This window comes from Ylistrum balloti, unplaced genomic scaffold (genome assembly GCF_031769215.1).
Source record: "Ylistrum balloti isolate Yb309-2 unplaced genomic scaffold, AGI_CSIRO_Ybal_v1 Utg370510, whole genome shotgun sequence".
Taxonomy (NCBI): Eukaryota; Metazoa; Mollusca; class Bivalvia; order Pectinida; family Pectinidae; genus Ylistrum; species Ylistrum balloti.
This window is the reverse complement of record NW_026782329.1, coordinates 188,635-216,066: the sequence shown is the minus strand read 5'-3', so window position 1 is coordinate 216,066 and position 27,432 is coordinate 188,635. Positions and strand designations below refer to the sequence as shown.

The 27,432-nt window shown below is 35.2% G+C and overlaps 2 protein-coding genes across 2 annotated transcripts in view; one reads left to right on the top strand and one right to left on the bottom strand.

Moving 5' to 3' along the window:
* Window positions 1–1,349: 1,349 nt before the first annotated feature.
* On the top strand, window positions 1,350–15,312 carry LOC132555673 (protein HtrL-like). The gene is made up of 2 exons (XM_060220026.1): window positions 1,350–1,440; window positions 14,522–15,312. The coding sequence occupies exons 1-2, from the start codon at window positions 1,350–1,352 to the stop codon at window positions 15,310–15,312; spliced, it is 882 nt and encodes a 293-aa protein (XP_060076009.1).
* Window positions 15,313–22,487: 7,175 nt separating this feature from the next.
* Window positions 22,488–27,432, bottom strand: part of LOC132555672 (protein hobbit-like) — a 65,557-nt gene continuing 60,612 nt past the window's right edge. The window contains exons 54-56 of the mRNA XM_060220025.1: window positions 26,049–26,189; window positions 25,332–25,442; window positions 22,488–25,165 (exon numbers count right to left, since the gene is read on the bottom strand). Coding sequence (XP_060076008.1) covers window positions 25,109–25,165; window positions 25,332–25,442; window positions 26,049–26,189 — 309 coding nt within the window. The 3' untranslated portion in view covers window positions 22,488–25,108. The remainder of the gene's footprint in view (window positions 25,166–25,331; window positions 25,443–26,048; window positions 26,190–27,432) is intronic.

Sequence of the window (27,432 nt, the reverse complement as noted above, 5' to 3'; positions counted from 1 at the left end):
TTTTCCGTCAGGTGGCAGGGTTACATACCTCATCATTTTCTTGTTAAGGGAACCAGATGAGCTGGAACTGGATGACCTTAACTGATGACGAGGAACTAGCCGGTGATCAGGATGGCTGTACATAACCGAATCACTCTGGTACCTTTGTGTCCTATTGGGTATTTGTGAAGATGTAACAGGCCTTGTATAGCGTAGGGATCTCGGATCACTACTGACACGACTTCGCCTCACAAAAAGCATCTTTTGCCTATTCTGAGCATGTGCTTGTGCCTGCTGGCGGACATGTCTGGTTATTTCCGTTTGACTTGCAAAGCTCCGTGAATCATACTGATCCTGAAATCCTTGTCCACTAAACATATAGTTGGAATTCTGAGAATCGGATAACTGCTTCCGCTTGAAATACTCAGTGTTACTTATCGCGACGGATGACTGTACAATGAGTCTGAGCTCCTTTACTTCCTTTTGAAGATTAGAAATTTCATCCTTAAGAGAACCGGAAGAGGACATCGCTAAACTGTCGGCGTCGCCTTCATGCATATCCGTTTGCACGGTAGCGTCACGCTGCAACGGATAGGTGATATTGTTATGTTCCGCAAAATTCACGGTCCGGGTGGGAGTAAATACGTCATCTTCATGGGTTTGTGAGCTCGAGCTACCACGTGGTACATGGACGACCTTGATCTGATCAAGGTCTTCCTTCTGTTGTACATTTGAATGAAAGTCAATCACCTTGACGTTGTTTTCTTCTTTGTCTTCCGTTGGAACGTTTTGTTCTTCTTGTTCTTCTTGTTCTGCGTTGGTCGTGACGGTCTGGCTAAGTCCTGTTGTGACCACGGAGCGACCTTGACTTTTCTTACGGTACCTGTGTGTTTCGGTGGATATTTCCCTATTAACTACCACACTGCCGTTTCTATAGTTACCATGTGACGTTGACTCCGTTACATTGTGGCCATTTGGCAGATTGTTATTGTTATTATGGGTTTCACTGAAACACTTCAAAATATCAAACACATCGTTTTCATTAGCGCATCTCCATACAAGTATACTTAGTAACAACGTGGAATCGTCTTTTACAACACATAAAACAGATTCTTGTTGTAACCGGTTCTGTTTTATCTCCAAAACATTCTTCTCTGGGATTATTCCAGATTTTTGTGATTTTTCATATACACTTAGTTTGATGCCGTGTGGCAGTACCTGTAGCGTCGAAGGCGCCCCTTTGTTATCCTTGCCATGGGCTGTGATGTCGTGTAAAAGGTGCTCCGACAGTCGGTTTGCCTTCCACGAACCCAGAAAATGAATATTCTTCTCCAAGAGTACGTCTGCCATTTCGGTAGCTGTCCCGGGAGATGGAGATGCGCGGTCAGCGGAGAGCGAGTGACGGCCTTGTCATGTTGCCGATTGAAGACTGTCAGATCAATACCTGGCCCAAGTCTACAGGTATATACACAACGTCACTGAAGCGGTAACAGTACGGAACACCTTCGGGAGCAGCCGCTAACGCTGAACATGTGACTCGGCCAACGTGGAGCATTAATTATTAATGCGTTGTCGTCCAAGGCGTGCTTTTGACAATACAATTAACGCAAATGAAGACATTTCTGCCAATAACATACATTTCACGAGATAGTTTTGTTTTATTCTAATTCCTTCGTTTGTAATATACCTCGAGGTGGCAAAAGCGTGTTCCCAATTAACACATATTGCGATGTATCAAATACACATACAGCATCGGAGATGGACATCAGGTATGGTAACGTGGGTAAGCTGAATTGCAGATACTCAATAGATAAAATTGCAATAGCAAGTCTCTTGATAATCTTAACATTCCACTTGTTCAATGAAGCACCATCTGTAAAATAATCAATACAAACATACCTGTTCGTTCAATCTACTATAAATTAAATGCCATAAAAATGTCATAGCATTTTTTATGGATATACACATTATACTCTAGATGTGAATAAAGGCGGGAAATGGTTGATATAAAACACAGACATCCACGTGTCAGTATTAGTATTAATTAGCAGCTAGAGCCTACGCAGTTCAGGTGGAAATCCAAGGTGTCATCTTTTGTAGTTTGTGTTATTCAAAACGCACGTAGACGGGCTGATTGGTGCTGTCGTGACTGTAGCCTTTGGAAAGACACTTTTCACCACTGTTTGGCATTTGTCGGGCCTCTACTTGTTGTTAATTTAGGTACGTTTCGACTATAACATAATGATCACGCCTCAACAGGCGATAGAAATTACAACAACATACCTTTTACTTTTTACAAAGTTCGTGTGCAGTATCGTGAGATATATTGAGCGAAGAGCGAACCCAGTAAGGTTTCAATAGGTACTGTGTACGCTATTCCGTAGAATCTAGTCAGAAGATTCGTATTAAAATTTACTTTTACAGAAGCTCGCCTGGTGTTGGTGTTGGCTGTGGTTACGGCGGGTGAGGTATTTAGGCGTTCCCCATCAGGACGGGACGTGGGAAGCATGCCAAACACGTACTTATGCGGCAGTACCATTACGAACCAGTCGAGCGCAGCCATCAAAGTTAACCGACGATGCGAGAACACTAAAAATTCACGAAATCCAAAACAAATTTAAGTCTCTTAAATTTCAATATCTATCTGAGCGTGGATAGTAAATGGTATGAATTGCGTGGTAAGGATCCCGTGCTGCTCTATCTTAACGCTGTATAAATGACATAGGATCATACCTAGACAGATGCAATATCATATTTTATTCAGACCGGTTTGGTGTGTTTTGTAAATATACATTCCGTCCCACATAACGTATTATATTGCGTAGCACGTATACATCGGAATTTCGAGTGATTCATTTTCTCTTTTTGTTATAGTAATATACAAGCAAATCTTGATCATTTGGCTTCTGTGTAGATTTGGAGTGGTAATACGTTAGCGAGAAAGATAATGTCAAATAACTGGGGACCGATACAATGGGTAGTGTGACACCTCAGTATAGCTATTCAGCTAGTGTCACAGTCGTACAAAACCCCGCTTCACATGAACTATTCGGCACTGTAACAAACAACAAATCCTCATCATATTGCCTCGTTAAGCGTGATTAAAGACAATATTTGCTATTCAGAAAAACAACTGCCCTCTGAAATTGACATCCAGTTTGTAGCGCGACCACCTATATTAACCTTCAGTGCTTTTGTATATGTAAACACACAATACCCTAGTAGTTTAATACATCACCGTACTTCAGTTTGGTCTGCCATTCATCTGATCACATATTTTAGATACCCTGTAGTTCACTCCCCCCTTTGACGAATTTTAAGGACATGGTGATGTTCTTGTGAAGCATTTTTATCTTTTAGCATCATATCCTCAACATTGATAATGATTAATTTATTTAAAAAGCCCTTAATGATTTGCCAACAAATGATAAAAGTACAATTAACATTGAAAATGAAGAATTAATGGATGGTTTTATAGAGCTTCTGTGATGACTTGGCTGATATTTTAATTGTTATACGCACACTTCGTTGTTCATTTGATTTGATCGTCAGACTTCACACACTCGTAAATGATTTATTAAAAAGAAATGTTTTTCCCAATGACAGTCATCAATACACCTACGAACAATGTTACATTAGGTAAGTGTGACACTTTAATGACCTCTGTTTACCAACCCTAGACACAACGTTAGCGACTACAGATACACGTTACTAACGTATAATACCTTCAGCATTTAACTAGAAATATTGTCATGTCAGCAGCATCATAATTCAAACTCAAACGGCGAAATCAGAAGAAAAGCATGGACAAAGTTGTATACGGAAATCCTTGGAAAAAGGATAAGGCGAACAAGAATAGGATAGGCGATCACACCCGCCACGTAAATATTGATGAATCCAAGTAGTGTTATGTCCTCAGATCAAAATAAACAAAATAAAATCTTCATTGTGTTCATATTTTGTCCTAGTTTTTTTTTAAATTTGAGTTTAGATTATGATTATGTTGACATGTTGGATTTATTAGTTGTTTTTCAATACGATCAGGTTAGAAATCAGAAATCATGTTATATACGAAATGATAAATATATTTGTTTTAATATTTGAATGTTTGGGGCCATGAAAATGCCGCTATTGTTGTATACATGTCTTAGAAAAAGTTAGCGCAGCCGTTAAATATGTAAAAATAACCCTTATTATAAACAATGTATTTGTTTTGTTCCAATACAGCATACTGTAATATATACATGGGAAATAACTCCCTTGAAGTATATTTTATCAAATAAATTATACTAGATATTTTGGACATTTTCGTTATACATTGTATACAACATACGAAATCATCCCCCCTCTTTTTATCAGTTTGATAGTAAGAATAACACAACTATGTAAATATCTTTCTACCACAATAGACTTCAGTTAATCAGTCCAACTGTTGTGTAATAGCATGTTTTGATTGACTGGCAGGGTATAACTTCGCCCGAAATGGCGCTTCACGCACTCACCGAAATTAGAACACGCAATAATTAGTTCATAATTGTTTTTTTTTTTTTTTTTATAATTTGATTTCTTGTTTGGATTTCTATCCCGTTTAATTTGCTTTGAAGCAATTTATTTCTAGTCAATGTTTGCAATACGTTACAATATCTCCATGTTTGGATGAAATTGTCAGTTTTACATATTAATTAGCGGCATATCACCAAAGTCTTATCATTACACCATAACTGATGATGTAATCAAAACACATCAGGCTTCAGAATAGGTCAGTTCAACTTAGGAATAACGTTTTTTTATTGTGGTAGAAGCAGATGTCACAAACTCGGTGTTTTATAGTTAGTAGTATTTTTTAATGGTGTTAGCAGATACAATTATTGCGAAGGTGGTAAATTACTCTCCGAGACTTGCCTACATGCCACATTCGATCTTTTCAAATCGGTTCAGAGTATACACATATATTTGACGTTTTTCTGTAAATTACTAAATTGAATTCGGGGCTAGTGCACCTTCCTTTCTAAATTTTGACATGTTTCGGTCCCTTGTGATTTTCCTCAGTCACCTCATAGGTTTTAAAGACCAAGCCCTTAGCAGCACTGACGAGTCATAGGAGTACAAAACAGCTGTATGATGCAGCTGATAAGTGGATTTTTTTTTTAAATAACTCACTCGAGTGAAAGAAATACCATGAACTACAACCACTCGTTGTGTAAATCATTTCTTGCAGCATACCTTTAATTGAGTAATGTCACAATTTATTTGCACATTCGAGAGCCATTGAATTAGCGTGTCACATTCAGTTATCATCAACTTGCATGTTTGACGATCAGAAGAACACTAACCATCCACCTTGGTGTGGTGTAAACAGAGTTTAATTAATCCTCCGGATACCATTTTAAATTTCTGCATACAGCATTCGGTAAAGCCTCTTGTCGTGCTAAATGCTATCGGATTGAGATGTCAGTATATATCAAAACAGGGTGCTGACATAGTTACATACCTGTTTAACTACATATACAATACAGATGTGTAAGTTAAGGACTATAAATGTAACCTATAAAATGCATCTAGGACCTTCCTCTCTATGATGTCCTATGTGTGGTCATTAAGACGCGACATTACACTGGTAAAATGGAAATATAATATCCTTCGCTGTTGTACGTATCTCATTAAAACAAAGAGCCATGAATTAAAATCACTTTTCATACCATGACAGCATACTAATTGTGATTATCTTTATATAAAAGTCTCCTTTTTATTTTGAACACTAGGGAAACATATGTTCGGTGGCAACTTTGTTTCAAGATTCAAAAACATTTTTATGGAGTACTCAGTCTATGTTAACGTTCTTTGTGGCTCCGACAAAAACTTTAATGAAGCTTTTATTTACAGGGTCAAGAATCCAAAAAATAAATTTTGATATTCTATATTTTTAATATCATTGGGACTTTACATAAACTCATCAGGATCAGGGCACTATTATCGGTAAACTAAGCAGATATCGCGCTTTCATTTTTAGCCTCAATGTCATTTTTTATCTTTCAATACAATCATACGTGCATCAGATATGAAGGAAAACGAATTCATTCGGGCCTACTAATAAGCAATCTTACAATGTTCGCCGAAGTTTAGAAAGACATTTGTAAATGATATCACAATGACGATTTAAAAACTAATTTGGTATCAGTTTTATATTTTGTATATTTTTTATATCTATATATCATTGTTTGTTCCTTTTCCCTTCTCAATGTTTTAAATATTTTTCTTGCTATTTTCCTCCGAAGAGATGAAATGTTATTGAAGAACGCAATGTCATGTCTATTTATGATGACTTGTGTAAGTAATGGTCAGTATTAGTCGCGATGAGAATGGTGAGTGATAAAATACAAATAAGAAAACTTTGTCTGAATCCTTTTGAAAGCATGCTCTCATATACAACATTTTTCGATTCACGCCGGAAGTCATCTACTGCTAAGTGATTCCTGGTCAGCCTGTTTCAACAGCCTTCATTCATGCATCACTATCATAACATTCTGAACATCTTTCACAATGAAGAAGTAAAAAAGGAATCATAGTCCAGATGTGAATTATACGGATCCAACAACCACAGAAACAGCATTGTGAAATAACAATATAATTATTTCTTTAAAATTCTACTGCTCTAAGTGAGCCAAAAATTAACTAAATTGCAGAAAGCTAATGTATAAATGACGTTAATATTTCTGTTTCAAGACGAGATCAATGTTCTACAGAAAATTATCTTAAAAACGTTGTAAAAGAACATTTTTGTGTTGTAGTATCGAGTTAATCGACAAGACCAGTCATGTTAATCTTGGTTGATCCTATGTCGTTTTCTCAAATGAGGAAAAGGTTAAAAACAACGAAATCACTCTTGCAAAAACAAATCATGATACACACCCTTAAATGTCAAAACAACTGTGACATGGAGTCACCATAGAATGAGGAAGCATAAATAGTGCTATCCAGAGACGGAAAATTCACAAAGCGAAAATCGAAATGATCATGCTAGGCATACATCTTAGAGGAGAGCTGTTTTGTTTGGTTTCGTTGCAGAAAATGATTGCGGTAAGTGGCTAATGAAGAGTGTCTTACGATTGATTTCCAATTTAGTTGGGTACTGGTATATAAAATGGATATGGTCAAGGAAATCTACAGATAAGACAATATGAATACATGTTCAAGTGAAAATGATTTTGAGAGATGTTTTATCTGTCTTGATGATTTTTTTGTCAAAACATTCATGTTTTTCGGGTCGTATAACGGATTCAGCGTGCTCTAGGGTACCCGGTTCGGTGCTATAATACAACAACATTAAACTATGAAATTATTATGTTTCATGAGGTGTACCAAACATTTAAATTTGTCAGAAGTTAATTTAAACTTTACATTGTTAGGCTGCCGTATCTACTACCTGTGGTATTTCTATAAACAGGTTTGTGAATTCATTATGTATGGGCTGATTAAGGCGAAGGCGTTGTATGATTCATGTCTGTCTACCTCAAATGATACACATTCATTATTCAGTGTGAATAGGGGGCGGGGGAGGTAACTCGTCTGCAGATATCTGGAGGATCACTCCCACACTACTGTTTTACATAATTCTACATATGAACGTCTGGGGTACACATTAAAGTCTAACTCTGTATAAATAATGACAGTTTATCTTATTTCAACAATTTTCCCCTGATCTTCATCTTACTTGCTAGGTCTGCTTAAATACGTCCCACATACATCAATGTGTCAAATATGATACATATTCTGTATACTAACAACTAAACAGTGATCTGTCATTAACCTCGTGTTCGAATTTCATTCATAAATTAAACGTTATTCATTATGCAGTGCATATCAAACATCAATTTGCCTAAAACAAGTAAAATCATTTGAAGTTGAAGAGTTTATGTCGAAAAATCGAATCGATCATTCAACAAGTGTACAAAGGTCACATACATAAATATAAATACTACTGATTAAGATCGTCCTATTGTTTTTTTTCATTTCTTCTCTAGAAGATGACTTTCGTGCGAACTATCACATCCTATGTTTGCGGAAAAATCCATGTACAGGATATCACATGTCTGAATAAATGATAAATGTAAATATAATCAAACAGACATACAATCTCCTCTTCCAAGTATGTGAACTGAGTCAGAGGTGTCCAGGTTTGTCCTGTGTAATTCGGGTGTGGCCATCATTTTCTTCCAATCAAAGGTACTATTTGTTTGCGCAACACTTAGAATTACTGGTCGTTAACTTAGATACAAAGCTGGAAAGCACTCCTTCGACAGCACGTGCATTTAACTCGGCACTCCTTGAATACATCAATTCTTGTTTAACCATCGATGTTATATCGTTTGCCGCCTTCGATCTAACAACAAACAATAGATTTATTAGTTTTACTAATGCAAATAATACACTTATATACATTTTGTCCTTCTCCTTTCACAATTAATGGAATAAGGTACTGTGTTGCATATCATGCACTGATACCGTAGCACGAGAAAATGTCAAAGACTGACGATAAATCCTCATTACACACCATGGTTTGACATGTCATTATCGTACATGTCTTCTGCATAATAGCATTGCTATACAAACAAACTTTCTCTGGATTAATCGATTTTGGTCACGGCGGATCGAGTCCGTCAATTTGTTATGATAAATTTCTCTCCGTAGAAATGGGGGCAATATGAGATGACTTTCACGTAACATTGTAAATAAGAAATATGCTATCTCAGTGAGATAAGATACCTTATATTGTATTATATATATATATATATATATATATAGAGAGAGATACAATAATATATCAAATATAACTTTGGACCCATTTTCTCATTTTGTATTCATACGTTGTATATGAAATTGCAAGGGTTTGAAAACATGGGCTCAGTGAAAGGGTCGAACGATTATACAAAAGAAACAGAGATATTATTAATGGTAACGGAATTTCTAGCGACATGGTGTATGTTGAAATGATCAAGAGATAACTTGACCCGAGGAACACTTAAAGGATATGACAGCAGCAGCAGAATTGAGGTAAAGACAACTTCTATATTGTATTATACATACTATCACTTCAGCTAATTTTTAAAGTGTTCAGAATGTCACGTCTACCGCAGACAAACAAAAAATGAAATGTCATATAATGACTGATAGATGTGTGTAAATATCAAGATAATTACCTTATTAAAAGCACGTTAATTCTTACAAATTTCATTATAAAGATTGTTTGGCGCCAATAACGATATATGCACATGACAAATTATTGTTACATTAATTAACAGCCGAGATATATGTGCCTAGAGAATCCGTGTAGAAAGTTCAAATAAATCAATTAGGGATAAGTTGAAATTTTACTGGGAATGCCCATGTTGTGTGATTTGGTGTGTTTACTAATGTGTATTGATATTGGAGTTTAGAATATCTATTGTAACATTCCTCATTAAGTCACCTCATCTTGACCAGAATCTAAGGCTACCAATGGAATTAAACTTCTGATGTTAAATGATGATACTTGTGTGAGTCATGTTCTATTTACTCATTGAATAACATTTACTGTGTGTCGTTCATACAAATTAAGATACTGTAATCTCGCAAAAGGATCTAATGGAGGTGAATCAATTGTAACCCGTAATTCTGATATCTACTATTTATTTCCTAATACATCCACCACACTCGAACTTATTGAACAATAAACAGACAACAGTCTTGGAACCTCAGTGCGGCTACGTCACTGTAACATTCGGCAACATTTTCAGCAGTGCCTGGCAATATTTTTTTAAATTATTGGAGTACTTTCTTTCAAAATTTAAAAATTTGGGAGAGAAAGCCGTGCAATCGGTTCCACTGCATACACAAAATGTGGTAAAGCATCCAGCAATTGCTCTTTTCTACCTTCAAGTTTTCGGTAATTGAAATATGTGAGAGTTTTCTGTGCAAATTCAATTTTCCAGTCAGTATCTGTACCGAATTATCCGTCTTGTATAAAAAGCACAAAATTTATTAAGTGACACAGAAAACAAAATCGCATAAATATATAGTTTAAGCTTGAAGACGATTTATTCAAACAATTAATCGTTCTCTGAACATAACCATAACTGATATAACTCAAGTTAACTTCTGGTAAAATCGATGGAACCCGCTCTTGTTAAAGTTCTATTTTAATTGCAACATTTAAGAGGCCATCAAACAAATTGATCGGCGTCAATAACTTGACACAACACAGTTAATCCGGTTTGTTCCGTAACTGTTGTGACAATGAACAATGACTCTCCGTTTTATAACTAATATTAGCGAGAGTGAAGGATAGTAAACTGATAACGGTCTTACAATTCTAGGACGATGGATGTTGCACGTGAGTTCTCCAGCACGTGACATAACATCAGCATGTAACCAGATCTGAGGAAGAATCCACGTTAGACCATCAGAGACAATCAGACTGTTCAATGTCGATTTCTTTTACGTCATCTCTTCCTGGAGAGAAAACGACGTCGGTATGGGTAATTCATTGAGACGTCGAATTTTATCATCTCAAACCTGGAATTTTAACCAGATCAAGATTTATTACAATTCTGTTGAAGAAAGCGATGCCATGGATACAATTTAAATGCGTGTCAGCGATGGTCAGCAATATCTACAAAGATATCACAGGAGTGGTCTGATGACGGTGGATGTGTTGGAGACACTGAATAGGAACTTTGATGATACAAACACAACACTGAGGAAGTTTGTTCTTTATAAGTTTTAGTATTGAATCGTTCTTAAAAGAAATTGGTGAAGTGTTATTTAGTATCTGACAACCGACTGTGAGGTGAGTTTGGCTCCTGAATATGAAACAATTAAGAAGCAATTGATACCGACTAGTGAGAGAGATATGGCTGTGATTTAGAGAGTGATTAAGAAGGAGATTCGCCAAAGATGCACTGGTCAATGTGGACACTGTTAGTGAGCGGACTGATTCCGATTCTCGTCAATCAGGGTAGGTAATTAACAAAATGGAAAAGTTTTTATCGTCTAACTGTTGCCGAGGTCTGATTTATAAAAACGCTTTTTTACTGAAAGCCTCGTTAAATATCATTAATGAAAGTTATGTGCAGTTTCTGTTTATGGTAGAAATAGCCATATACTTACAGGAAATGTATGTTCATTGATATCTGAGACAACATCAACTATAGAGAGAGGTGTTAGAACATGCTATTCACAAACATATTTATTACATCTCAGATATTGGGTAGTTATCATTGTAGGGGTAATACAATGCAAAATGCAGAACAAAATGTGATATCATACTTAATTAACTTTGGTGTCATTAATGTATGTAATTGTACGCTGACTGAAGAGTTTATACGGCAAATATCTATTATTTTACGTAATTGCTGGATTAAGAATTCAACCCTAAACGTGATCATCTGCTTTCTTGCCATCCTCACTAATAACACGAAACTGCAGATAGGTTAACAAAATTAAAGTCGCTTAAACGAAATAAAAGAAAAAACAAAATTTGTTCTTACAGAGAGGAGTTGTATAGCCTGCTGTCAAATCCTACTGGAAAGATAATATTATGTAAATAACACTTTAAACATTACACGTCTAAAAAGGAGAAAAAGAAAAAAAGCGTCGTATGATTCATCTACAACGTCTACAAATCTTCTTCATGCCAAGTACATGATGTCATGATTGTATGAGATTTGGATGAAAATAATATCAAACAATATATCGCCAAAGTGATTGTGATAGCGACAACAAAACTTATCAACATACATCTCCAGGTCAACAAGCACCAAAGGTTTAGGAAATATTGTACCTAAATTCCACAATATAGAAATAAAGTCCTTTTTCTAATAGACTGATTTATGTCCTTAATTTTAATTCTAATGAAGGATATGGTCAATGAATTCCTTGTTATTCAAAGACAATGCGTCATCTTTCAATATATCTGAAGGTGAAAACTAAAGGATTTCTTCTGGTTTGGATAAATTTCAGTAGTCTCGAATGAAAACAAAAAACAAACTATTCAAAAGAAAACAGCTTTAACCTTTAGAAAGATCTTACCACCAAACTCATCGAAGAAACTGTCAACTTTGATTCGATCACTTTCATCCTTAGCATATGTCTTCTTGGCTTTAGAAATACTTTGAATGAAATGTTCCAAAAAAAAAAAAATAATAGCAAGAACAGCAAGCTCTCGTAACCAAACATACTGACGTGATTTTCAGGCCCAAGTTTCTCAATGCTTGGTTACAGATAAGCAGTTATACATGATATATTGAAAGTATTGCCACCGTGAAAAAGGGGACTTTTAAAGAAAAATTGACACTCAAAAATTATCAATTTAACCTATCACGACCTATCTACAGCTATAAAATGATAAATAATGTTCCAAATTTTTTACATTCACCCTTGAACATTTCCCCTAATTACTGGTTAACTTGAAAAAATCTATTTCAACATCACACCAAAACAGCTTCGTTTACATAATAACAATTGTAAATGCAGCACTTTTCAAACATTATCGATTGAACTAACCCGGCAATATTTCGTGTGAAACAAGTTATTTACAGACACGAACACTCGTAAACATGGCCGTTGTGTTCCATGAGTCTGACAACAGGAAGGCAATCGCAAAACAGAATATCCGCTGAGTATGACGTAAATACTTTATCTTTGAAAGCAAAATATTGAGTGTTTGCCGTAATTACAATGACAAGCAATGGGTAATATAACTGACAGAAGTTTATCGACTATGATAAATTTTGCCGCAGGTAACTTAGTCGAAGAAAATACCCTGTCTGTCGCTCTATCTCTAAAATGTAATTGTTTCTTGCTCCGAGACAAATTGATTTCCTTTCCAATTTCCGGCAACACTTGCAATCAACCTGTCGAGTAAAATTATTTTATTAAAAGCAGCAATAAACACCAAACGCCTAAAGTACAGAGGATTATTGAGCGTCAGAGAATGATGTGTAATCTCAAGACACAACTCGCTATCAGTGATCAATGTCCACGACACTTTCAACTTATTCGATTTGTCTATGGTTTAGCTTGGTTCTAGCCATCTGTTTAATGTGGTGTGTAGACTGCCTTTAAGCTTTCGAAATGTCACTCTGTCGTGGCTTCAAACTCATAAAGCTCCAAAAACGGAAACAAGCGATGTTCGAGGCAGGCATCCTGAAGCTGGAATTAGTCAGTGTCGTGGTTGCGCAATGGACTATTTTTATTTTAGATAGAAATGTTAGTTACTATTTAACAAACTTGCTATGGATATTCATTGACAATGCTAACCCGATCCACACATCTAGTTATCTGTTAAAAATGCGGGTCCGATGGGATACTTATATATTCTAGAAGTCGAAATCGAGCTTAATCTTGGTGGGAATATGAGAATCAGAGATGCAGGCCTTTAGATTCGTATCATTATCTTTATTTCCATATCGTAAGACATCGATCGCGTTGATGATCTATATACTCTCGGTACTGCATTATGGAACTGTATTTTAGCACTTACTAACAATAAGTTAAGTTTGATATACTGATTTTAAAACATTTATGCCAATACGATTTGATAACCACGAGTATACGAACCTCATGTTAATCTCGGTCTGACTTTATGCTGTATGACGGTACCGAGCTGCGTTCATACCGCCATTCCATTACAGCCACAAAGGCAGACTAGAACCATAACCTATTATTCTTCTACATCCAATGCGATACCACAGTGCATTGTAGACTTTCTTATCAATACCGGATGTTGACGGAAGCTTAACACTCAGCATTGCAATAAAACGTTTAAACATTCACATTATAACAAGGCAATAACTAATGTCTGTGAGCATAAAGTATTTAATGGATAAGTAATGGCCGTTCGGAATGTCTCTTAAGCCTAGATTGACGACAATAGTGATCATTATACGTAATTGCCGCAGCGTTATTCTCGGGATTTCAATTTCAGTGATGAAATACACACCATTGTATATTGATTGCCATTAACGTGTCGGAGTTTTCGGATTTTAAAAACATCTTTGCCTATCCACTGGTACTTGTATTCGAATTTACGATATCTCCATTATTTCTGAAACAGGAGACGGTGGAAGCATATCTCACGATTTTTTAGTTTATGGAGATAAAGCAGATAGCTCCACTGTTTCCATGGTAATAAGCTAATCACTCGCATAGTATTTACTTTCGGAGAGACATTTTTTAAAAGCATATATCCTATACCAGAAGGACGTTAATCTAGAATAAAAAACATATAAGATATGCTTGATAAATTTCGTTTTTCTTTTAGTTGTAGTAAGTATAGTAGCTATTATTTATGTACTTTTAACCAGATAGTATGTGATCATGATTACATACAAACCACTGTTGTCAATACAAACATTTTTTTGCTCACAATATTCCACGTACAGAGACTACACATTTCTGGTTTTTTATTAATTAAAATAAAAACGTAAGTTTCACTGTAAGTATTATATATATTGTATAAATCATTTAATACTTCTAATTTGTACTGGCATCTTATTTATTACAGGCGTGGCATGCAATGGTGGCGTGACCTTTGTGACAGCGCTTTACGACATTGGGCGCGGAAACTGGACGGGTTGGGCCCGAGGTTTCGATACATACTTACACCATTTTTCCGTTCTTTTAAAAGCTAACATAACCCTGTACATTTTCTGTGATGACAAGGTAGCCCATTTTGTCAGACGTGTTCGGACTCCAGCACAAGAAACGTTCGTCCACACTCTACCTTTTGAGGACCTTGAGTTCCAGGGTTACAAACAACATATCAATCAGGTATTAAGGTCAGAGGAGTTCCGGAAGGACAACGACATGTTACACCATCCGGAATGTTTCTCTTCTGACTATATAATATTAATGAACAATAAAATATCTTTCTTGAACATAGCGAGGGCGTGGAATCCTTTCAAGACTTCTCATTTTTATTGGATAGACGCCGGATATGGACATGGATCGGTAGAATTTCCAAAAAACTGTGCATCTCCATGGAAACCCGAAAAACTACTTTTAATAGTTAGAAAAATTACTTATATACAACTCGCTAATCTGACTTTGTATCAAAACAAGACGGACCTACATAAGGTGAGACGGGGTCCTGCGCTAAGTGGCGGCTTCTTCGGTGGAGACCTGTCAGCTATTGCTGAATACTACCACCTGTACCGGAAAGTGTTTCGCGCATGCCTGGTTGAGAACATAGTTGATGATGACCAAAGTATGGCGTTGTACGCCTATTTTGAATATCCTATATTGTTTAAATTTGAACATGGACGTTGGTTTGATGCTGTCGAACTGTTTTCCTGATTCAAATAAATAATAAATAAATTGTTACAGTTGTATTGTTTATGGAATATTGGAGTAACCTCGAATTCACTGTAAAATCAATTAAATCGATACCTAACTTACTGAAATCTTACTTGAATTGAAGTCACAAGATATATAAACATCTTTCTCATATGAGATTACTTTTCGTGAACAGATTTGAAGATGAATTTGAGACATGGTCATCCGATCGATTAAACAGAAAAACGATTGTCTATCATTTCGTCTGCTATGGACAATTTCACAATGAATTGAATCCCACAGTTTTACAGTTTAACATCTCTCTACCATGTCCGAGTTTAACATCTCTCTATCGTGTCCGAGTTTAACGTCTCTCTATCGTGTTCGAGTTTAACATCTCTCTACCATGTCCGAGTTTAACATCTCTCTATCGTGTTCGAGTTTAACATCTCTCTACCATGTCCGAGTTTAACATCTTTCTATCATGTTCGAGTTTAACACCTCTCTATCATGTTCGAGTTTAAAATCTCTTTATCATGTTCGAGTTTAACATCTCTCTATCGTGTTCGAGTTTAACATCTCTCTATCGTGTTCGAGTTTAACATCTCTCTATCATGTCCGAGTTTAACATCTCTCTATCATGTTCGAGTTTAACATCTCTCTATCATGTTCGAGTTTAACAGTTCTCTATCATGTCCGAGTTTAACATCTCTCTATCATGTTCGAGTTTAACATCTCTCTATCATGTCCGAGTTTAACATCTCTCTATCATGTTCGAGTTTAACAGTTCTCTATCATGTCCGAGTTTAACATCTCTCTATCATGTTCGAGTTTAACATCTCTCTATCATGTTCGAGTTTAACATCTCTCTATCATGTTCTCTCTATCATGTTCGAGTTTAACATCTCTCTATCATGTTCGAGTTTAACATCTCTATATCATGTTCGAGTTTAACATCTCTCTATCATGTTCGAGTTTAACATCTCTCTATCATGTTCGAGTTTAACATCTCTCTATCATGTTCGAGTTTAACATCTCTCTATCATGTCCGAGTTTAACATCTCTCTATCATGTTCGAGTTTAACAGTCTCTCTATCATGTTCGAGTTTAACATCTCTCTATCATGTCCGAGTTTAACATCTCTCTATCATGTTCGATTTAAAATCTCTCTATGTTCGAGTTTAACATCTCTCTATCATGTTCGAGTTTAACATCTCTCTATCATGTCCGAGTTTAACATCTCTCTATCATGTCCGAGTTTAACATCTCTCTATCATGTTCGAGTTAAAAGTTCTCTATCGTGTTCGAGTTTAACATCTCCCTATCATGTTCGAGTTTAACAGTTCTCTATCATGTCCGAGTTTAACAGTTCTCTACCATGTCCGAGTTTAACATCTCTCTGTCATGTTCGAGTTTAACATCTCTCTATCATGTTCGAGTTTAACATGTCCGAGTTTAACATCTCTCTATCATGTCCGAGTTTAACATCTCTCTATCGTGTTCGAGTTTAACATCTCTCTATCATGTTCGAGTTTAACATCTCTCTATCATGTGTTCGAGTTTAACATCTCTCTATCATGTTCGAGTTTAACATCTCTCTATCATGTTGTTTAACATCTCTCTATCATGTCCGAGTTTAACATCTCTCTATCATGTTCGAGTTTAACATCTCTCTATCATGTTCGAGTTTAACAGTTCTCTATCATGTCCGAGTTTAACATCTCTCTACCATGTCCGAGTTTAACATCTCTCTATCATGTTCGAGTTTAACATCTCTCTATCATGTTCGAGTTTAACATCTCTCTATCATGTTCGAGTTTAACAGTTCTCTATCATGTCCGAGTTTAACATCTCTCTATCATGTCCGAGTTTAACATCTCTCTATCGAGTTTAACATCTCTCTATGTCCATCTCTCTAGTTTAACATCTCTCTCATGTTCATCTCTCTATCATCATCTCTCTATCATGTTCGAGTTTAACATCTCTCTCTCTCTATCATGTTCGAGTTTAACATCTCTCTATCATGTTTAGTTTAACATCTCTCTATCGTGTCGAGTGTTCGAGTTTAACATCTCTCTATCATGTTCGAGTTTAACATCTCTCTATCATGTTCTTTAACATCTCTCTATCATGTTCGAGTTTAACATCTCTCGTTCGAGTTTAACATCTCTCTTCATTTAACATCTCTCTATGTCAGTGTGTCGAGTTTAACATCTCTCTATCATGTTCGAGTTTAACATCTCTCTATCATGTTCGAGTTTAACATCTCTCTATCATGTTCGAGTTTAACATCTCTCTATCATCTCTCTATCATTCGAGTTTAACATCTCTCTATCATGTTCGAGTTTAACATCTCTCTTTAACATCTCTCTACCATGTCCGAGTTTAACATCTCTCTGTCATGTTCGAGTTTAACATCTCTCTATCATGTTCGAGTTTAACATCTCTCTATCGTGTTCGAGTTTAACATCTCTTTATCATGTTCGAGTTTAACATCTCTCTACCATGTCCGAGTTTAACAACTCTCTATCATGTTCGAGTTAAAAATCTCTTTATCATGTTCGAGTTTAACATCTCCCTATCATGTTCGAGTTTAACAGTTCTCTACCATGTCCGAGTTTAACATCTCTCTATCGTGTTCGAGTTTAACATCTCTCTATCATGTTCGATGTTCGAGTTTAACATCTCTCTCTATCATGTTCGAGTTTAACATCTCTCTATCATGTTCTCTCTCTATCATGTTTCGAGTTTAACATCTCTCTATCATGTTCGAGTTTAACAACTCTCTATCATGTTCGAGTTTAACAGTTCTCTATCATGTCCGAGTTTAACATCTCTCTATCGTGTTCGAGTTTAACATCTCCCTATCATGTTCGAGTTTAACATCTCTCTATCATGTTCGAGTTTAACATCTCTCTATCGTGTTCGAGTTTAACATCTCTCTATCATGTTCGAGTTTAACATCTCTCTATCGTGTTCGAGTTTAACATCTCTTTATCATGTTCGAGTTTAACATCTCTTTATCATGTTCGAGTTTAACATCTCTCTATCATGTTCGAGTTTAACATCTCTCTATCGTGTTCGAGTTTAACATCTCTCTATCATGTTCGAGTTTAACATCTCTCTATCATGTTCGAGTTTAACATCTCTCTATCATGTCCGAGTTTAACATCTCTCTATCATGTCCGAGTTTAACAGTTCTCTACCATGTCCGAGTTTAACATCTCTCTATCATGTTCGAGTTTAAAATCTCTTTATCATGTTCGAGTTTAACATCTCTCTATCATGTTCGAGTTTAACATCTCTCTATCATGTTCGAGTTTAACATCTCTCTGTCATGTTCGAGTTTAACATCTCTTTATCATGTTCGAGTTTAACATCTCTTTATCATGTTCGAGTTTAACATCTCTTTATCATGTTCGAGTTTAACATCTCTCTATCATGTTCGAGTTTAACATCTCTCTATCATGTCCGAGTTTAACATCTCTCTATCATGTTCGAGTTTAACATCTCTTTATCATGTTCGAGTTTAACATCTCTTTATCATGTTCGAGTTTAACATCTCTTTATCATGTTCGAGTTTTACAGTTCGTCTCTAATACATTACTACCTTGATCCCAAACATAAACGGAACCCTCTTCTAATGTCACTTCATCTCTTTGAAATATTACAAAGGTATGCATGACACATAACCTTTACTTCCAGTTCCCCTGTATGACTTCAAATGCTTTAATTTGCTATCAACTATGCATGATCGGCAATAATTTAACCTTTAAATATCTAGACCAGTGCTTTCTGACAATTTGGTCCGTATCGACAGCGACTAAAATAAATGTGACAAAAGTGATTTATCATCGACTTCAAATCACCTGGTGATATTGCACAAATGTAAGGCAATCGGCGGCGTCACCATAGCAATAAGACTTGACTTCTGTAGAACAACTAAATGAACCCGGTGTTGTAACTGGTGATTAATGATCACGCCGGAACGTCGAACATTTAAACCACAAATTGTAATGAACGCACAGTTTGTGGCACTGTGTTTACCTTACTAGCGATCTCGGGAGGTCACATCGACATTACATGTATCCATACCCCCTCATCGACTGCTTGTTACAGCTGGTGATAGAAATATACTTCATTCACCTGTATCTACTTCATTATATAAGTAAGTTGATGTACCTTTGAATGGCATGAGGGGTGAACTTATTTTACCATAATCATTCTCTTCCAAAGTTGGACTTCACATCCAATAACAAAAAACAAGAGGCCCAGAGGGCCTGTATTGCTCACCTGGATATATAAGTTAATAATGCTAAACTTTACATTTCTTCAGAAGGAAAATATTTCCCCTGGTGAGCCTCACCCCATAGATACAGCTTTAAATTCCCTAGGGGTGGGGACAGAGATCAGTTTTTAACCTCTTGATGTCCACCAAGCTATGAAGTTATGTGATTATAATATCAATGGCTTCAAAGATTTCATCTGTCCTGAGGTAGGACCAGACCCCAGGACAAATTATCAGTTGTGATTGTTTATCTCGAGATGCTCAGCAATGCTAGTTATTCAGTGGGAATCACAACTGTTTCAAAGAACCAAATATCCAAATGATTGTTGATGGTGCAAAACAATAAGAAAATGAACTAAATCCACTTAGGGGTTAGATTTTCCCTGTTGGACTACGCCCATCTGACCCAAGGGGGCCGAAACTCACACTTTGTTTAAAAATGATATCTCTTCACCCAAAGAATGCTTTAGAGCAAATATGGACATTGATAGATAGATTTTCTTTGTTGTGCCATGCTCCTTTAGCCCCAGTGGTGAAACCCATGCTTTATACAAACCCGATTTTACTTTACCCAAGCATACTTCAGACCAGTTTTGGATAATATCCTGAAAATCCAAAAGAAGAAGATAGATTTTAAAGAAATTATTAGATTTTCTCTATTGCGCCCCGCCCCTTTAGTCCCAAGGGGCCGAGACCCACCGTTAATAAAAAAAAACGATTTCCCTTCACCCAAGTCTGCTTCAGACCAATATTGGCAATATCCTGCAATTCCAAAGAAGATAGACTTTAAAGAAGTTTTCCTCGTTGGGCCCTGCCTCTTTAGTCACAAGGGACCGAGACCTACCGTTTACACAAAACTATTTTTTCCTTCACCCTAGTATGCTTCAGACAAATGTGGACAATATCCAGAAATTCCTTAAGAACAAGACAAATTTTAAAGAAATTGATAGGTTTTCCTCGTTGGGCCCTGCCTATCTGGCCCCAGGCTCAAGCATGCTTCAGATCGATTGAAGAAAATATCCTGCAATTCCTGAAGAACAGGATAGATTTCGGTCCAGGTGAGCTAAATAGAATGTAAGGTAATTCACAAAAGAGAGAGGTGTTTTGTTCTTCCGAGTTTGAATTGATAAATAGTAGATACTAACTATGCAGTAGCCAAACTTAGCCAAAATCTTACTAGGAGCTAAGCACAATAGTAGACATATATCTTAAGTCAGTTTTGTGCTCTGGTGCAGTCCTGGCAAAGTCAAAAACTAGTGTCAACCCCTTTTATATTGTTACAATGTATACGACTGTGATTCATATAGTCATCAGCTGTAGGTCATCCTGACCACTTACGAACCTGGTGCTCCGGAAGGGTAAAAGTCTTCTGCTTCATCGATGTCATCTGCAATGTAAATCTTGGTCACCCCAAGTAAGTAAAGGTGTTCTAATGTTTCTAATGACAGATTAAGCCAGATTAATAAGATGTACTAATGAACCTGGAGCACCTCTGCCTTCATTACGTCTTTCTCTAGGACCACAAAACAATTCCATGATGATATACAGTATTACTACTTGAAGGGAAGCTATCCTTGTTGATGTATGATTAGTTTCTTGTACATTAATTGATTTTTATTTCAATAGTTAGGTTTGCCTTTATAAACACCCATCCACCCACACTCTCATTTACACATGGTGTGGGCCACGGTGGTTGAATGGTTAAGGCATCTGACCATCTATTATCACTAGAACCCCCCTCTGTCCTTCGGAGTTTGAGATCTACATGGGGCAGTCACCAGAGGTACTGGCTGTATGTTGGTGGTTCTTCTCCCGAGATTCAGTGCTTTCTTCCACCTACCAAACCTGGCATATCCTTAAATGACCCTGGCTGTTAACAGGACATAAGGCAACAATAATACACTATCAGACACACACACAACTGATGTGGTACGTTTTTGCACAACCATGACTGAACTATTCAAAATTAAAATGCAACACAGAAGAAAATGAGGCATTTTTCTACATTCTTTATTGAGTGACTAGGTTTAGTAACAAAATATAACAAAACCTCAACAACTCATTAACATTGCATACTCCCAACATATATTATTGTGCTCACCATATATTCACAACAAGTACAACAAAACACACCATTAAATATATACATGTACACAATACACAGGTTTTAAAATCATAAATAACGTCTGATACATCCCGAAAATAGGTAATAAATATATACTACAATGTATACTACACAACAATATAATCAAATGACAAAAACAAACAAGCAAAAACTTATTGCAAATTGAATAAAGAATTATTGTACCACCTGGAAATCAACATCAGAGTATTTCATTCAACTTAAGATGAATCTTCATAAACTTAGCACTTAATTTGATGTCAATATTTATACATGACAAATTGCTATTTTATGACTTATTCATTTCAAGGTTTGGCTATAGATATTTAGCGTAGAAGTAAGCATGTTGATTACAATGATAAATTATAACGAACCTTGTGAAGTAACACACTTTACACAAACAACCATCACTACTTAAATACCATGAACAAATTACTACATTTAAATAAAAACTTCAACACCAAAACAAAATTGGTAAAGCTTAGTACTAGCCAGTAATTTTTTTCACTTACACTGAAGTTGGAGATTGTAAGTATCGTAAGTATTGTAAGTATTGTAAGTATCGTAAGTATTGTAAGTATCGTAAGTATTGTAAGTATTGTAAGTATCGTAAGTATCGTAAGTATTGTAAGTATTGTAAGTATCGTAAGTATCGTAAGTATTGTAAGTATTGTAAGTATCAAGTAGTAAGTATTGTAAGTATTGTAAGTATCATAAGTATCTAAGTATTGTAAGTATTGTAAGTATCGTAAGTATCGTAAGTATCGTAAGTATAGTATTGTAAGTATTGTAAGTATCGTAAGTATTGTAAATATCGTAAGTATTGTAAGTATCGTAAGTATTGTAAGTATTGTAAGTATTGTAAGTATTGTAAGTATTGTAAGTATCGTAAGTATTGTAAGTATTGTAAGTATCGTAAGTATTGTAAGTATTGTAAGTATCGTAAGTATCGTAAGTATTGTAAATATTTCAGTAGTGTTGATTCATGCTAATATTGGGACTAATAGACATCAACCCAGTACTGGATATTTTACAGTTGTATTGTTATTTCTAGTGCTTTCCTTTCACAAACCGAAAAGTTACTGAAAGTCAAATCTGTACATTGAACAAGAGGACTACAGAGTGAAACAATCTAAAACTGTTTCATGCTAACGAAATATTCATGAATAATTATGTGCAAATTAATACATATACATAAATTTTAATATTGAGTCAAAATTCCATAAAAGAAAACACTGTTTATGTATTAGTGAAATATTCTAAAATAATGGTCATGTAACAGTGTTTTTTATTGGTTAATTCTCATGATGTTATCCTAACTATTCGGACGCCATCCTAAAGATGTTAAGACTGTTAAAGCAGATGACCAATACTGACATCAGAAATTTATGACAATGACATGCTCAAATATGTCATCAAAATGTGAAATAGAAAGAACAGCTACGATAATGTTTATACTCCAACGCCGTTTGTTCTATTTTGCTAAGATTATTTGAGGGATTGTTTCGAACAAAATAGTGCAGATCTTAATTTTGTTGAATTTCATTGATATTACGATAAAATACATTGTTCTTAGACTTAAACTACTTCAGAATGGGGATATTATACTTCGTCTTGGTCTCATGTTAAAACAACAAAATTAATAATTTAATCTCTGATATATGCCAACAAACAAGCATACTAATCCATAATTGAAAGTTTAAAAGATTTTTTAAGTTTTAAAGGGATGAGAAAATTATAAAGTTGAAAAAAACAATGGGCAGTAACTCTGAAATATTGTTGAATCAAAATGTCATTCATGTAAACACAACTTCATTTTATGGTTTAAATCCTATCAAGTTTGAAAGAAATCAGTTGAAAACTGATAAATGAGATGTGTGGACAATATTAACTGTATGAAAAAAACAAGGGGCAGTAACTCTTCCAAATACTTTGACTCGAAATATCCCTCAAGAGGACACTACTTCATGTCACAACGATTAAGCCTTCCAAGTCTGAATTCTGGACATGCTCATTTGAACAGTGTAGGCAAAGAAAAGTTTATGACAGATGGGCAAACAATGCCACACAAAAATATGTCCTGTCAAAAATGTTTTACAGGTGTATAAAAATGAACAACTAGCTGTGGTGCATTGCCAGGTAAGTAGATGATTACATAAATTATAATTAACACACAAAATATATACTACCCTAAAGCTAAGACTGCTTTGTTCTGTGAGACAATACTCATGCAAAAGCTCAACTCTGAAAGTTGTTGTCAGAATTCAGAGAAAATCTGTTGAACATACTATGATTATGAAATAAACAATACTTAAATGTTGAATAAAATTTAAACTTAACTTAAGATTTTGGTTTATAAATAAAGAAATGGACAGCAGAAACAGAAACATATTTTACCTTATACTACATACACACATGATTTCAATACACAAATATCAAACATCTTTAATCACAAAGCATTGAGTAAGTATCACAGTTGGAGGACATATATCAAGGGATTCTCTGACATGCTACAATAGATGCTTTCTGACATTATCTATAGTACATAAGGTTTCTATTATTAGTAACTATGTATTTTAGTTAACCACCCTCTCCTGTGTACATCTATCTTTCCTTTATGTCAAGTGTCTCAGATTCATGTATACCTCTATAAATCTAAATAGCAATTCTTTTAATACATTTTATAAGTTTCTGCAAGATCTTTCAGATAGATAATGCACATCACAGGCGGATAGTAAATTCCTTACTAATGCTATGAAACACATACCTTACTGTGATCACTTGAAATTCATTTGTATTTCATAAAACAATACTTTGTCAGAACTATAGAACTTTCAGTAGTACACATCTTTTTGGTCACATACTGGTAGATAAGGTTGTTATATCTTATAAGAAGATTTAGTTACTCTAATCACAAGAAATGAGTCGCAATAGTCCTCTTCAAGAACATATAGCATCTTCCCTTGTAGCAATCTACAACACTTAATCAAATCAGGAATCACAAATGTTTAAAGTTTTATCAACTTTTGAAAGTCTATCAATTCCTGGTCTTTAAACTCTTGATCCAATAATAGCATGCACTACTGTATGTCCAAACATGAATAAGTTCATTTTTGATACAAAGTGGAAATTTTAAACCAATTAGCACAGTCAATTATCGAGAATATAGTATATAATCTATATTAAACTATTTAGAATTATAGATTTGAAAAAAATACAATATTATTCATCATCGTTTCCCACAGAACCACAAAATAATAATTATACCAACAAAAACTCCGAGGTTTAGCACCAACACAGAAACAATTAGGTTCCTTTAGTACAGTTACATTCAGGTCAATAATTATAGGTCACTGAACAACATTCTGGATTTCTTCTTAAAGCTTTGTCATCACAAACATCCATCATCACTGTTTTGGTGTTTTTCCAAATAAAGTTTTCTTCATGGGCTTATCTTTCCCAGACTGGAAAAAAAAATCATGATTGTATATGGTATCAGTGACATTTTAGAAATAGTCTCATGGAATCCACACAGCAACATAAACATCAGAGTAATATATCAAAAACATACAAGGATAATTACAATTCAAAGGGTTTCTAATATTAATTCAAAAATATCTATTTACTTACAAGAAGTTTAGCACCAAGAAGCATCTTCATTTTATCCTCCTCTTGTTGCACATCCGTCAGTGGAGTTTCCTCCCCTACACGAGCTCTCATGTGGAGTTTTTGTTTGATTGCCTGAATTTGAGCAATAAAACTGATATCATTGAACTAAACTGAAAACATAACTGCAAATTTTGAAGAAGCTTTGTCAGGTTATGAACATAATGGATTTGAACAGCTAAACACTTCGAAAGACAAGTGTATTTTTTCACAATTTAAATCACAGAAAAAAATAGTATTTTGTTTGATTCTGCCTTTCATCTGAATAGAATAGAATATCTTGGTAAATAGATTTCAGTTTAATTCCATTAATCTACACAGGTGTTTCATTTTTTCAAGGCAAATGTAGTTGTCATGCATGAGGTACACTGTTACGAGAATTTTTGAAGAGCGCCTTAATATTTGTAAACCCACACATTTTATTTTAATTGTGTTTGTCACAATCTTTGTTAAATCCTTCAAATCAACACCATTCAATGTGCAGCTAATTCTTAGTCATTGATTTAGTTGTTTATTTTTTATAAATATAACATGATGAATTCACAAACAGTCATTTATCTAACATCATCAAAATTATTGAGTTTAGCATGGCATAATCTAGTTAACAAAAGTATTGATATTGTTATGAACAAATTCATATGAACAATATGATAATATAATTTTTGCATAACAAAGCTGTACCTGAGAAAGTACCACTCTTTTGCTGTCTCCTTGCATCTGCATCAGGAGATCATACCATGTCCATATTTGGTTGTGATATTCCAGAGTAGGCAGTACCAAGCTAAAGTCATGAATATCCTCCAGGTTCTTTTCCTTCATACCCTTTATATAGAAAAAAAAACATGCATCATTTTTTTTTCTGAACTTAACAGAAAATGTTTATGCAGATTGTAACCCAATGGTAACTGTAGCTATGCACAGGTAGACCATGAACTACACTTAGCATCAATTATCTACCTTGTAGGTAACCTGTAAAGACACATCAATTATCTACCTTGTAGGTAACCTGTAAAGACACATCAATTATCTACCTTGTAGGTAACCTGTAAAGACACATCAATTATCTACCTTGTAGGTAACCTGTAAAGACACATCAATTATCTACTGTAAAGACACATCAATTATCTACCTTGTAGGTAACCCATAAAGACACATCAATTATCTACCTTGTAGGTAACCTGTAAAGACACATCAATTATCTACCTTGTAGGTAACCTGTAAAGACACATCAATTATCTACCTTGTAGGTAACCCATAAAGACACATCAATTATCTACCTTGTAGGTAACCCATAAAGACACATCAATTATCTACCTTGTAGGTAACCCATAAAGACACATAAAGTACCCATAAAGACACATCAATTATCTACCTTGTAGGTAACCTTGACACATATCTACCTTGTAGGTAACCCATAAAGACACATCAATTATCTACCTTGTAGGTAACCCATAAAGACACATCAATTATCTACCTTGTAGGTAACCCATAAAGACACATCAATTATCTACCTTGTAGGTAACCTGTAAAGACACATCAATTATCTACCTTGTAGGTAACCTGTAAAGACACATCAATTATCTACCTTGTAGGTAACCTGTAAAGACACATCAATTATCTACCTTGTAGGTAACCTGTAAAGACACATCAATTATCTACCTTGTAGGTAACCCATAAAGACACATCAATTATCTACCTTGTAGGTAACCTGTAAAGACACATCAATTATCTACCTTGTAGGTAACCCGTAAACACATCAATTATCAATCTTGTAGCTGACCAGTAAAGACACATCAATTATCTACCTTGTAGGTAACCTGTAAAGACACATCAATTATCTACCTTGTAGGTAACCTGTAAAGACACATCAATTATCTACCTTGTAGGTAACCCGTAAACACATCAATTATCTACCTTGTAGCTAACATCTAAAGACACATCAATTATCTACCTTGCAACTAACCTGTAAAGACACATCAATTATCTACCTTGTAGGTAACCAGTAAAGACACATCAATTATCAATCTTGTAGCTGACCAGTAAAGACACATCAATTATCTATCTT

Excerpts from the sequence above, each read along its gene's own strand:
- LOC132555673 (XM_060220026.1), top strand. The coding sequence starts at position 1,350 with ATGGAGATGCGCGGTCAGCGGAGAGCGAGTGACGGCCTTGTCATGTTG. Across the intron at positions 1,441-14,521 it reads TACCTGGCCCAAGTCTACAG|GCGTGGCATGCAATGGTGGC; the intron begins GTATATACACAA and ends TATTTATTACAG.